Source organism: Trichosurus vulpecula, chromosome 2 (genome assembly GCF_011100635.1).
Source record: "Trichosurus vulpecula isolate mTriVul1 chromosome 2, mTriVul1.pri, whole genome shotgun sequence".
NCBI lineage: Eukaryota > Metazoa > Chordata > Mammalia > Diprotodontia > Phalangeridae > Trichosurus > Trichosurus vulpecula.
This window is the reverse complement of record NC_050574.1, coordinates 323,718,088-323,733,086: the sequence shown is the minus strand read 5'-3', so window position 1 is coordinate 323,733,086 and position 14,999 is coordinate 323,718,088. Positions and strand designations below refer to the sequence as shown.

The window sequence follows — 14,999 nt, the reverse complement described above, 5'->3', positions numbered from 1 at the left end:
TCTTCCTCCAAGAAGGAGGCTCCTGGGCCACCTTCAGTCATGCAGTACTTATCTTTAGACTGAACAAAGAAACTACCACTGGAGAAGGGGCATGAAATAACTCCTATTCAGGCCATTGAAGTGAGTTGCTTTTAAGATAGTGCTAACATGACAAAAATTGTTGGATTCTAGCATTTCCAAATGAAATAAAATATGGCTTTAGCTCCTTTTTGAAGGCCTAAAATTCTTTCTCTTGGGACTTTGCTCAACCTTAGTATACGGACACGGTTACCTCCTCTTCTTTCTTTTGTATGCAGCCTGAGCCAGCTAGATGAAAGAAGACAGATCAGCCTTTGGAAACAAATTTATTATCAGCATAGTTTGAGAGCTTTAGCTGTTGGAAAAACAGACTTAAGTACAGTGCAGAAGAGGTGGTGAACTTCATTCTCATAGGCCATGATATCCAGAAGCAGAGCCTGACATTCCATATTTTCATGTCCTCTAGTGTGTATCCTTTACTTCTTCCTGGTAGGATTTACTCACCCCAGCTGTTAGTATTTCTGAAAATTACTTTCAAGAGTCCTCATTTAGACTTAGAATGTGATTGTTTTGATTGCCCTGCCCTGCCTCCTTGCCTTTTAGGGAGAGGACTGGAGGCAAGCAGCACTCCGCTTACTGATGCACCTTCTAGATGGGTATCCTTGGTAGGCAGGATCAAAAGGAGTATCAGAGTAGAAATGTTATTTCAGCCTTCCAAGCACCAAAGAAAGCCTTCTGTGCCTGGCACCATCATAGACTCCTTTGTCATATCTTCATTTATTAGGGTCCTCTCTGACCCTGGTATTGTCTGTCTTTACCCCTCATGCAAAGAGGTACCATGTAAACTGTCACTGTATTTGAATCCAATGGGATGCAAAAGTGACTTGGAAAGTAGAATTGCTGGGGTTTTTTCAGAGTGGGAGAAGTCTTAGAAAATTGATTCCCTTTGGTTGGTAGGTCTGCTTTCCTTCTGTTACCCTGTTGGTCCAGATATAGTCTACACTCTTAAATTGACATCTCTTTGGAAGGGGGAAAAAAGAATGTCTACACTGAAAAACAATACCAAAGTTCCAAAATACATTTACTGTGAAAGATTTTTAAAAACATTTCTTTTGATTCAAATAAAGTGTTTTTTTTGTTTCACTTAAAAAAGTCTTTTGAGTCACATTTCAGACATCTGTTTATTCAACCTTGGGTAATAAGCATTTATATTTCTCAGTGTCTTTACCTGTATGGTATGAAGCAGGTGTTCACCTGCTTGAGCCTCTGGGAGCTGCATAGGGAGTGACTTGATGCAACAAAAGAGGTTAGAGAGGTCCTGATGATGATGGTGGTGGTGATATCCCAAATGCCCTGAGCCTTAGTAAGAAACTGTCTTCCCTACTTTCTCAGGTACTCTCATTTAATTCAAATTGTTCTCCTTATCCCCCTCCAAAAAAGCAGGGGGAAACCCTTCAGCCTGTGTCTTTATGACTTTTTCTTTTGGCTGGCCTTATTTTTTTTTTAAGTGAACAATTTTGTCTTGATTTTGTGAATATTGAGATGATTAGAGGTATCTTGAAGTGTCACAAAACTAAGTTTGGGAATCCAGGGCTTGTAGCTGGGTAATGCATGCTCAGTAACAATACATGGATTTAAATGATTATTTTTCAGAAGGGGATTGCTGTGTGTAATTTTTGGCCTGTGAGTTTCTTCTCCCTTTTACTCAGTTGCTTTTTAAATGTAAAAAAAATTAGAGCCTCTTATACCTTTTTACTTAGTTCAAAAATAAACTGTTGTAAGCATAATAATCATATCTTCAATTGGTACAGTACTCTGTGTGTTTCAGAGTGCTTTCCTGTACCTTGTACTGTTAGCTTATTATTCTTGGACACATGTCTTTAAGTAATCTACACAGCATTACAAGTCATTTGAACCAAGAGTGAAATAGCATGAAGAAGTGACTATTTTGGGAAAGAAAAATGTGACCTCGAAAATTTATCTTCACTTTGGACCGGGGATCAGGAGACCTGCAATCTGGTATTTCCTCTGCTATTTATTGACTATGTGACCTTGGACAAGTCATTTGAAATTTTGGGGGCTCTCTTTTTCTTATGTGTAAAATGAGGCAGTTGAACTAAATGCCATCTCTTCCTGCTTTGATATTCTTGTTGAATTTGTCTGGAAATCTGTGATTGCAGGACACATCCTATCTGTTCATCACGGGCCCTGATGTGGTAAAGTCTGTCACCAATGAGGATGTCACCCAAGAGGAACTTGGCGGTGCCAAGACACACACAACTATGTCAGGTGAGAAGGATCCCATAATCCTCGTCAGCTAATGATTCTCTTGTTAAAAATTATTGATTATACCTTTTGAAATAGATAATGAACATACCCTTTTTAAAAAGGATTTTCAGAAGATTTTCTGAAAAAATTTCCCAAGCTTCCACAGTGGTAACATTTCTGACTCCAGAAACAGTGATGAGAGAGTAAGTAGGAGGAAGTCACAGTGGTAGTCGTTACTGGTTTTTTTTCTTTGTTACACTTGTTGGTTTTATTGTAAAAAGAACTAAGAAGCCGTAACTGCCCAGAGTTCACTGAAGGTTTGCACCAAATGAAAATAGGAGGGCCCTTTCACACTTGAGAGGATTTGAGAGACTGTTTTCGGTAAGTTTTCTTCAGTGTTTACATTGCAGTTTTTAAAATACTAAAAACCCCAAGAGAAATCCCCTGTAAGTAGTCAGACCAGCTCAAGCTTTACCACCTTATACACCTATTAGCGGGCTATGGAAACGTGTGGATGGTGTTTGAGAGCCTGCTTCTGGAGACAGAGCCTCTTAGGTCAGGGTAGGCATCCGATGCCCTTCCCCACAGTGGTGTAAACGTGGTGTAATGGAAAGAGCCTGGAGGCAGATGACAGAATTTCTGGGCTCATGTCTCCCCGAGTTGCTGTGTGAACTTAGGCTAATCACTTTACTTTTTCTGTTTCAGTTTTCTCATCTGTGAAATGAGGACTTTAGAAGTACAGAGGATGGGGAGGTGGGGGCAAGGTGGGGAGAGAAGGGGGAGGGAATGAGTATTTATTGAGCGCCTGCTGTGTGCTGGGCTCAGTGCCAGATATCATCTCATTTGACCCTCACAACAATACTGGCAGGTAGGTGTTGTTATCCCCATTTTACAGTTGGGGAAACTGAGGTAAACAGAGGTTAAGTGACTTGCCCGGGGTTGTTGTTTGTTATTGTTCAGTCATGTCCAATTCCATGTGACCTCATGAATTTTGTCCATGGGGTTTCCTTGGTAGAGATACAGGAGTGGTTTGCCATTTCCTTTTCCAGTATGTCCCCATTTCACAGATGAGGAACTGAGGCAAATAGGGGTTAAGCAATTTACCCAGAATCACACAGCTAGTAAGTGTCTGAGATTGGATTTGAACCCAGGTCTTCCTGACTTCAGGCCTAGGGCTCTACCCACTGCTCTGCCAGCTTCCTCACTAGACTAGATGGTCTTTAAGGGTCTTTCAGACTCTAAATCTTGTGATTTTGATCCTAAGTTCTTCCCACAGACTGTCCATTCTCCTTGTGGTGGGAAATACAGTATGGGAATCTTATATTTTTATTCAGATTGATTATTGAGCAAATTAGGTATGTGGAGTTAATGAAGTTGGGTGTCACCAGAGTTTTTCCTAATAATATTATTTAGTCAGAGACATTGAAGGCATGAATGAGAGAAAAGGAGAGGGGGTGGGTATGTAGCAAGAAGGAGAAATAGCAAATTAATTTTCTGGGACCTTAATACTGCCAAGATACTAGAAGATCCAAAGGAAGGCCTTTAGCTTACTCAGTAGCTTCTTTACTGAGTATTTATGGGAAAATAGGAAAGAGAATTGCCCAGGAGGAACATGCAATTTGCACTGGTGGGTGGCGTGCTTGTACCATTGAAAGTATTTAGTTTAATCACTTGTAATCAGAACAGCCCCAACCTGATAATGAACTTGTGCCTTTTAAAAATTACAGAATGTTACCAGTTTCTTGATATTCTTTTAATTCAATTTTTAAAATGTAGCACCAAGTTGGCATGAAATAGATACAGCCGACTTTGTTCTTCCTGTTTCTGGTTTCTTCCTTCTACAACCCACCTACTCCACGGCTATCAAAATAATCTTCATAAAGGACAGTATGACCACATCACTCTTCTGCGTGAGAATCTTTGGTGACTCTTGCTGTCCTGTAGGATAAAATGCAAACTCCTCAGCTTGACATTTAAAGCTCCTTACAATCTGGTTCTAGCCTCTTTTTCCAGCCTTTTCTCTCCCACACGTGACCACCCTTCACCTACTCTAAAGTACAGCCACATTCTCCTGTTGGATGTTTCCCAAACTAACAACTCCATCTCCACCCTCTGGGTCTTTTTACAAGCTGTCCCCAGGACCTGGAATGTACTATATCTTCACTTATGTCTCATTGAATTCCTCTTTTTCATCAAGACTCAGCTCTGGCACTACTTCCTAAAGCCAGTCTTTCAGAATTCCTCTCCTACTAAAAATTAATTTCCTTTTACTTCTCTTTACCGACTATAATTCTCCAGTAGACTTTAAGCTCCTTAGGCTAGAACTGTTTTCCATTTTTTTATGTCCCCAGCACCCAGCAGAGTACCTTGCACATTGTAGGTGTGTAATAAACATTTCTTGAAATCTTGAGCTAAAATGTACATCCTAAAATCCAAACTAGGCCTGTAGCTGGGTAGTATATGTTTAGCTCCCACAAAGAAATGCTGATTTCTACACTTCTTGGGTTTGAAAATAAATTATGAATGGTGGTATCTGAGGATTTCATGGATTGGAACATCATACTGGTTGCATCAGGTGCTAGAACCTTGTAGAACCCCCCCGGAGGAGATCTGGAATTACTCAAAAATTCAGTTTGACTATTCATATAAGAAAAAATAAATGGATGCTTAATGTTTCCTCTCTAGATGATGACGTGCAGTTGGATGGACAAGCCATATAATTTTTTGATCAGTTTCATGCATGTATATAACACATATGTATGTATCAGTTTCGTATAGATGTAGAACAGGCTCCAAGGCCATCTGCTCTAACCCTTTCATTTGACAGGTCAGGTCAGAGCTCAGAGGCATTAAGTCAGTTGTCCAAGACCAAGGCAGTAAGCATTAGAAGAGAGATTTGAACTCAGATCTTCTGACTCTAGGGCCAATGTTTTCCACTCTGTGTGTATGTATGTGTTTACATGTATGTGTGTATGTATGTATGTATATATAGGCCCAGTTACTGATGCATTATTGGGCCTAGAATTGAACAGGAGGAGAGAGGTCTGATGGCTACTATTATGCTATAAAAGGTACTTTACCTTTACTGGAGCCCTTGGACTACCATAACACTTTGAAAAAAATAGTCTAGGGAAGGAACTCTTCTTTCTTAGCAGAGTCTTGTATAAATTCAGGGTCAAAAGATTTAGAACTGGAAGGAACCTCGGAGTTTATTTGGTTGGTCCACCACCTCTATTACACATATGAGGAAGCTAAAGCCCTGGAGCAGAGGTATTTTGTCCAAGGTCACAAAGCTGAGATAAGCTGCAAACCTATCACTTCTGACTTGAAATCTAGCATTCTTTCTTGGACATCATGCCATAAGTGGTAGGTGAATGGCCTGTTGGATGAATGTAGCCAACTAAATGGCTTTCTTTTTTTTTTAATTTTAATTTTTTAAATTTTTTAATTTTTAATTTTTTTGGTTTCCTCTTTTTTTTTAAATTTTTATTTTTAGTTTACAACATTCGATTCTACATAATTTTGAGTTCCAGATTTTCTTCCCTCACTTCCCCACTCCCTCCCCAAGATGGCATGGAGTCCCATATAGCTTCCATGTATAACTTCGCACTAAATGGCTTTCTTGCCAAGCATGTCTACAAACAGGAATGATACTTAAACAATAATTTTGGACCAATTGGATAATCTGTCTGAAGCCTCATCTCTTTTGCTTTTTCTTTCTAGGTGTGGCACACAGAGCCTTTGAAAATGACATAGATGCCTTATTTAACCTCCGAGAGTTCTTCAACTACTTACCTTTGAGTAACCAGGATCCAGCTCCAATACGTGAATGTCATGATCAGTGGTAAGTGACAGAAAATGCAGCACTTCTTAATGTGTTTTGGAATTATGGCTTTAGAGACCAGCTTTGGGATAACACAGTGCCCTTTGGTTGTTTTACTTATTGGTCAGATTTGAAAAGTAAAGAGTATACATTCAGGTTTTTGTGTACTGTAATGACAGATGACTTAGACCTTTCAGATAGTTGTATGCCTAGGGACAGTAGCAGAGAAAGCCAGTTTTATTTTTCCCCTTTAAGACATGAGAGGCAGCAGGGAAGAAGCACAGAACTTAGAGTTAGAAGATATTTGGGCTTTGCCACCTAACACTAGCTCTGTGACCTTGATCAAATGGTTTAATTACTCTGTGCCTCATTTTACTCATCTGTAAAATGGAAATATTAATGCCTACACCGGCTGCCTTACATCTTTGGTACAGTGATCAAATGAGATATCATATATGAAGTACTTAGTAAACTGTCAAGCACTGTGTATATGTAAACTAGTAAACTAAATGTATCCCAGACTAGCAGCTGGTACAGTTCCTTCCATCTAGTAGGATTGTTGAATGAATAGTATGGGGACAGGATTAGAGAGAAAAAAATTAGTTTCTGGATGACACGGTGTGGGCAGGGATGATTATAAGTTTTCTCCATATTTTGACATTCAGCCAAACAACCTGCAAATTATTTGTAGAATGGTATGCACATTAATATCTTTATTGTTTGTAGTAAGGGCATTTATTATGGATGGGTTTTGTCTCTCTCTGTTACCGCATGTTCCAGAGTGTCTAAGAGGAAACGGTTTAATTGTGGCCAATGATATAAGACATGAGAGATCACAGTGAGATCTTGTGAAGAAGTGACTGAGGCCACCTTTCTTTGCTAAGCGATCTCAAAACTCTCCTTTCCGTGTTTTGTGCCTCTTTTGCACCGAACTGAAATCACTGGCTTTGTCCCTGTTTGACTTCTCTGACCTGAAGTGCCTGGAGTCTGAGGCATATCTTAAGGATGAACCATTTTGAGATGTTGAAATGTGGGATGAGGATTTTGGAAAAGGACTGCTAGAAACCTACTGTGTCATCTTTGTTCAGAGTAATTATGTATTTGTCAAGGAACTAATCTGGGTCAAGGATGGCCTGTTTTCTGGGAGGAAAGTTACATTAAACAATGCAGCTTCCTTGATCTAGTCTTCTCATTACTTACTCTGTCTCCATATGTGTTTACAAGGGCAGGAACAGAACCTCAAACACCATCCACACATGTTTCCATTACTAGTAGGGGGACTTTGGGAGTGCCCCATATCAGTGAAGCTACACTCCAGGCTGAATATTGCCAAGTGAAATGTTTGGCCTTTTCCTTCCCTCTGCTTCTCCTGCCACAACAGGACAGGCCATTGCTGTTTTTTTGTGGCTTTCCGGGGTCAGCCTTCATACCCTATATGGTTTTGTCTGAGACTTGGATGCCATTGAAAAGCGTGCAGTTTTATTTCCAAAGCATTCGTTCTTTTGATTGAGATTTCTGCAGTAATTATATTCATTAAATGAGCTCTTTCCCTGCTTCTGAGATTGCATCAGTTGATCCTGCTGCTAAGGTTTTCCGTTATTAGTAATGTGCAACTGACCGGGCTATCCACTCTTGTTCAGTGGAATAATAGTGATCGTCACAATTGACATGAACATGGATCATTGTGTACTCAGTAAGTGTTTTGTGATTCTAACTATCCAAACCTAAGACTTCGTATTTGACGGCCATCACTTTTTTGATCTCGTGGATAATGAAGTCCTCATAAAACTGGCTTTCTGGGAAATTCATTTTTTGTCAGTTTGTCAATTTGTCCCCAGTGCCTGGCATTAATAAATGCCTGTTGATTAATTTCTAATCGTGTCCTCTTCTCTTATTGCTTACTTCCAGTGACCGCCTGGTTCCTGAGCTGGACATGCTCGTCCCATTGGAGTCTACCAAAGCCTATGACATGGTGGATATAGTACATGCAGTAAGTACTCCCTCTGACTTTGTTGAACCATTTTGACTGTGGTGCGGGGACTAGCCAAGAAGTGGACTGTTTTGGAGTATCAACCAGAAAGCTTTGAAAAGATTATTTCATTTAACTAATATACTTCATTTGGTTGTGGTGGTAGTCATGGGGGCACATGTCATTATCAGAAATAGTAACTAGATTAGAAATAGGCCAATAGAGAACTTTGGTTTTTAAAATATTTACAGTTTTCAAAGTAAATGTTTCACAAGCTTTGGTAACTTGCCAAAGATTCACAGTCTGCGTGAAACTTAACATTTTTCATTCTCTTGATTTAGAGGGAATGATAATTTGATTCCTGGAGGGCTTAAAAAAATACCAAATCTTTATTCTGACATTCCAAAGTCACAGAATCATAGTATTGGAAGGTGTATTTGAGGACATCTTGTTCAATCCCAGTTAAAAACAATGGATTTGAATCTCCTTGAGAACTCTTTTGAAAGGGTGTGCCATTTTCTATAAGTGAGAGAATTCCAACTTTCCAAGAAGCCTGTAGAGTGTCTTGGGAATCTCCCAGGGTACTGTAAGTCACTAATTTTCACCAAGGCAACAAGCCTTATTGGGGGCATCTGATGCCTCTGCAGTATATATGAATGCTTATGTTACCATTCACCAAACCACCAGCTTAGAGGCTATGCACTCAGCCTTGTAGAAGCCTGTGAAGTCCACATCCTATTGTATAACTATTTAGCACTAAATATATATATAATAAATATATGAATATAGCATAAATATGGAGTAAAATATGCAATATGTTTTAGCATAATATATTTCATATATTAATATTTAGTACAAATATATAGTGCTAAATACATAATAAATATAGTATATGTAATAAATACATAGCACTAAAATATACAATACATTTTAGTATGTTATATTGGTATATTTTAGTATATTATAGCATAATATAGTAGGCAATAGGTTTCTGTGTGGAGGAATAAAATAAATCAAAGCCATCATTTGTAAGATTATTACTACATTGTGTATCATGGATTTGAAGTGGGAGGAATTTGAGAGATGAGAGGAGTTGAGTGGCTTTTGTAATAGCACCTGCACTAAATGATCTGTTGTAGTTCCAAAAAAGATGGGCATTGATATGGAGGAAAGAAAGTGATCTAGCCGAAGCAGTGCGGCGTGGTAGATAAACTTGGAATCAGGAAAACCTGGGTTCAGATCCTTCCACAGGCACTAGCTGTCTAACCCTGAGCAAGTCATGTATCCCTTCAGGCCTAAGGTTCTTTGTCTGAAAAATGAGGTTCTACTCAGTGATCTCTAGGGCTTCTTCTAGCTCAAAATCTATGATTTTATGTTATGAATTGACCTATTGGATATAGAGGCTAAAGAGTGAGTAATCAAAAGTAAATTCAAGATTTTGTCTCTCAGTCACGATAGTGGTTCTACTACCAGCAGTTGAGAAGAAGTGATAATTGATAGGGGAAGATAAATTGACAGTGACTTTTGCATGTCATCAGAATATCCATGGGAACTTAGAGTGCATGAAGTGGAGTAATGTGAGATAAGTTGGAGAGATCATTTTGGTGTCAAATTGTGGAACCCGTAATGGTAGGCTAAAGAATTTTCATTTTATCTGAGAGACAGTAGGGAGTCACTGAAGGCTTTCAAACAGGGGGTGTGATGTGGTGATATTCTTGCTTTAGGAAGATTATTTTGCATCTGTGAGGAAGTTAAATGGGAGGGGGGATAGACTGGCACAGAAAAACTCCTTGGAGGCTGTTGAAGTATCTAGAGCTGAGGGCTTGAACTTGGGAGGGGGCTGAGTGAGTGGAGAGAAGAAGAAAGAAGCACCGCTGCCACCATCTTGGTACAGGACCTCACAATATCCTTCTGGTTGGTCTCCCTTCCTCAAGCTTCTCACCATTCCAGTCCATCCCCTCAGTTGTCAAAATGATCCTCCTAGGGTTGATCTGACCATGTCACCCTACTGTTCAATAAACTCCAGTGAATCCCTATTACTTTGTCAAATATAAAATCTTCTCTTTGGCTTTTAAAGCCCTTCATAACCTGGTCCCTTTCTACCTTTCCAGACTTCTCACATTTTACTTCCCTTCACGTGCTTTGAGATCCAGTGACAATGGCCTCCTTGCAGTTCCTTGCACATGATACTCCATTTCTCGGTTTTGTATTTTTCTTGGTTGTCTCCCAGGCCTAGAACGCTCTCCTTCCTCATTCTGTCTCCAGACTACCCTGATTTCCCAGATAAAATCTCACCTTCTGAAAGAAGCCTTTTCTAGCCCCCTTTAATGCTAATTCCTTAATGCAGTTCCCCTTTCCTCTGAGTTTACCCTGTGATCATGTTTGTACACAGTTTATTTGTATGTTCTCTCCCCTGTTAGACTGTAAGTCCTTGAGAGAAGGGATTTCTTTTTTTAACGTTTGTATCCCCGTGCCTTAGTACAGGACCTGGCACATAGTAGGTGCTTGATAAACACTTGTTGACTGTGGAGGCAGAATTGTGGAAAACTAATTAAACATGGAAAGTGAGGGAGGAGGAACTGAGTCATTTGGGTAAAAAGATGAGTTCTTTTTTAGGCTGAAGTCCTACAGCAGTATTTAGTCTTTTTTCCTTTCCTTCAGATATGAAACATTTAGTTCCTAAACCTTTTGGTAGGCTCTTAGATCAATTTTATTTGTTCTTATCTTACATGCAACTTATAACATACAGATTAATGTAAAGTCAAACCAAATTAGGTCCTTAATTTTATGATAACTTCCCTGTATCATTATTTTTTTTAATTTCGTTTCATTTCCCTCATGAAATTGAAAGTTCCCTTTGGGTAGAGAGGATGCAAAGTTTTTTGGATCCTTCATGATAGGTAGTACTTGGGAACTCAGCAAGGACTTTTTGAATGTACTAAGAGTTAAGGTGTGTCATTTTTACTTTTCTGACTAAAATGACAGTGTATTAAGATCAAGAGGAGTTCAGGTGCCCCTAAAAGATCCCAGGAAAGCTCTAAAAATGTGTCAGAAGGAACAACAATAAAGGAAACCACAGTGCAATTGCCTCTAAAAATCTGTGGAAGCACTGAGTGGAGACAACGAGGGTAGACTGAAGGAAGGATGTCAGGACCCACAGCAGGAGACAGAGTTGGACAAGCACCCAGGCAGCTTCCTCCTGAACCACCACAGGAGACAAGGCCAGATCAACAGCTGGGTGAACCACAGGACAAAAGACCAGGCCAGCATCTGAGAATAAAAGCACTGAGTCTTGCAGGGGGCCAGCTAGCAACTCAAACAACACTGTCTGGTTGGGGCATTTTAAGGTCATAGCAAGAGACAAAGCCACTTTTGGCTTTCAGACTGTACAAGGAGAAGGAGACAGAGAAGAAGCTGAGGCCAAAGCCCAGGAATTCCTGCAGATGGGGGTAATGTTAACTACCACGTCCAGGACCAAGCAGGACCAGCCCATACCATCCAGGAATATGGGAGGGAGCAGAATCTGGCCCAGGCACAAAGCTCCAATGTATAAACTGAGTAGGCAGAAGAAAATATTGATCACAGTGAAGCAATACTATGATTTGAGAGAAGCCAAGTAGGTAAACCCAGAATAGGGAGAAGGGAACAAGTGTTTGAAGAAAAGTCTGAGGCCATTTTTTAATTCAAGTTTTCTTGACTCTAGGACCAAAGCTCTATCAATTAACCATCTAGTTACTAGCTACTAGGTCTGGTCCAAGTAGAGCCTCAAAGAAAAGAATGACTCGGACCCAAGCACTATAAGAATACCCAGAATAAGTGAAGCATGTGATATGAAATGTAATATTAAATTAAATGAGAGCTAAGGAAGAAAGAATAAGAAGTATAATAAATATCTTAGACTAGAACATGGAAACCATACCCAAGAATTGGACATCTTGTAAATTAGAAAAGGCTAAACAGAACGCATTGACTGTGAAAACATAAACATTAAAACAAAACCAAAAGATTGGGGCGGGGGACCCAGAAAAGCACTTAAGAGATATACTATCAAAAAATCTGACTTAAAAAACTTAGTTAAGGAGAGAAAATCTGAAAATCATCAAACTTCCTAAAAATCATGATGGAGTAAAAACCTAGATTATATATCAAATCATAAACAGATATTGCCCAGTTCTGTTAAAACCATAGGGCAAAGAGAAAATAGAAAGATTTCACCAGTTATTACTTGGAAGAGACTCTAAAATGAAAAATCTTGATTTTAAGCAGGGAGATAGTAAAAATAGACACTATTATGAGATTTAACAGGGAAACTATACCTCAAGGCACCATAGTATCAGCACTAAATGGCATAAGATCAAAATATTTATAGGAAAAATGAATTGAATTGTAAAGAGAAATGGACAGAAAAACTATAATAATGGAAGATCTCAATGTAACTCCTTCAGACCTGGGCAAATCTAACAGAAAGCCAAACAAGAAAGAAGTTAAGGACATAAGTAGATTTTTTAAAAATGTAGAGTAAGATAGTTCTCTGGTGACTACTAATTGGGAGCAGAAAGGTACATACATATTTCATGTGTATGACATCTTTGCACAAATTGGCCATGTGTTAAGGCATAAAAACCTCATAAAATGCAAAAAAATCATACTTATTAAATATTTCCTGTATTGACAATGCAATAAAAGTTGTGTTCAGTGAAGGGCCTTCTAAGAAAAGATTTAAACTTAATTAGATTAAATAATTTTATCATGAAGAAAAAAATCAGAAAATTTCATTAAAAAAAATGACAACCATGAGAAATAGAATTCACAGCAAATTTTCGTTTGATTACATGCCTACAAAACTGGTAACTTAGATGAAATGAGTGTTAACAAAAATAAAAAATATTCAGATTAGCAGAAAAAACTAGATTATTTAAACAACATAATATCAGGGGAAAAAATTTTTGAAGAAGCCATATGGGTTAGTAAGTGAATTCTATCAAACATTCAAACAGTTAATTCCAATATGATTTTAATTATATAAAAATAGGAAAAGAAGGGATTCTACCAAACTCTTTATCTGACATAAATATTGTCTTCATTCTAGGGAGACAAAGAAGAGAAAGAAAATGGTACAACAGGATCTCTGATGAATATTGACATAATATTAAATAAAATATTAGCGAAGAAGCTATAACAATATACTAAAATACTAAAAACACTATAATCAGTTGGATTTATGCCAGGAATACAGGGTTGGTTCAACATAAGGAAAACTATAAACATAATAGACCATATTAATAGCAATAATTTTTTAAAGTGTAATTAAATCAATAGATTCTGAAAAACTTTAGGCAAAATTCAACATTCATCCTGTTGAAAGCAGTAAACAGTATAAGAATAAATGAACCATTCCTTAATGTGGTAAAGCATATCTAGCTAATACTGATAGCATTATATGGAATAGAGATAGACCAGAGGCCTTTCCAATAAAATCAAGGATGAAGCCACTAAATGGCTCAGTGGGTAGAGCCCTGGGCTTAGAGTCAGGAAGACCTAAGTTCAAATCCAGCTTCAGACACTAGCTGTGTGACCCTAGGCAAGTCACTGAACCTCTGTTTGCCTTAGTCCACTGGAGAAGGAAATGGCAAACTACTCTAGTATCTTTGCTAAGAAAACCCCATGGTCATTATTGGCATGCGGTCCCCTGAGGTCCATGAGATCATGAAGAGTCAGATATGACTGAAGAACAAAATCAAGGATATCCATTATCATCATTAATAATTGATAGACTTCTAGAGATGCTAAACCTTGGGGAAGGCACTTAATCTCTGTTTGCCTTGGAGGCAGCTGGGTGGCACAGTGGATATAGCATTGGACCTAGAGTCAGGAAAATCTGAGTTCAAATTCGGCCTCAGACAATGACTCGCTGTGTGACCCTGGGCAAGTCACTTAACTCTGTTTGCCTTAGTTTCCTCATCTGTAAAATGAACTGGAGAAGGAAATGGCAAACCACTCTAGTATCTTTGCCAAGAAAACCCCAAATGGGGCCATGAAGAGGACATGACTGAAATGACCAAACAACAGCAACGGAAATGCTAACTTTAGCAATAAGACAAGAAAAAGAACTTGAGGGAATAAGAATGGGCAAAAAGAAAACAAAAACTTTGCTTTTCTTCAGATGATATGATCTATGTAGAGAAACCAAAAGAGACAATTAAGCATTAATCAAAACGATAAATCAAGCAAAGTTACATAGTAAAATTCAATTCAAAATCACTACATAATATATATATATATAATATTCGAGAGTCTTTACATAAAGGTAGATAAAGGAACTACATGAATACAACTACAAAACACTTTACAGAAATAAAGACAGATCTAAATGATTGGAGAAATATTCATTGCTAATGAGTAGGCATAATAAAACTGATAATGCTATCTAAATTAATGTACTTAAACAGTGTATGCCAAACTACCAAAAAGTTACTTTATAGATGGACAAAGTAATGATGAAATTCATCTGGAGGAAGGAAAGATTAAGAATATCAAAGGAAATAATGAATAAAATTTGGAAGGAGAAGGGCCTAGCAGTACCAGATCTCAAATGATATGCCAAGGCAGTGACCCATCAAAACTTTTAGGCACTAGCTTAAAAAAAAAAAAGATAAAGTCAGTAGAACAAATTAAGTGTGCAACATACAGAACTACACCACTCCTGTAGTCTAATGTTTGATCAACCCAAAGACCACAGCTACTTGAATTAAGGACTCTATTTGACGAAAACTGGAATCAATTAGGTTAAGATAAATAACTTGGGTCCATAAACTAGCATAAGCACCCAGTGCATTCATGGCTTAAACTTATAAACAAATTAGAAAATCAAGAAAGGAAAAACCCTTCACAGCTATGGATAGGAGAGTTTATGACCAAACA

The 14,999-nt window shown here is 38.3% G+C and overlaps 1 protein-coding gene across 1 annotated transcript in view; it reads left to right on the top strand.

The window, feature by feature from the left end:
* Positions 1-14,999, top strand: part of PCCB (propionyl-CoA carboxylase subunit beta) — a 68,723-nt gene that overhangs the window by 36,595 nt on the left and 17,129 nt on the right. The window contains exons 7-9 of the mRNA XM_036746371.1: positions 2,199-2,307; positions 6,010-6,130; positions 8,018-8,099. Coding sequence (XP_036602266.1) covers positions 2,199-2,307; positions 6,010-6,130; positions 8,018-8,099 — 312 coding nt within the window. The remainder of the gene's footprint in view (positions 1-2,198; positions 2,308-6,009; positions 6,131-8,017; positions 8,100-14,999) is intronic.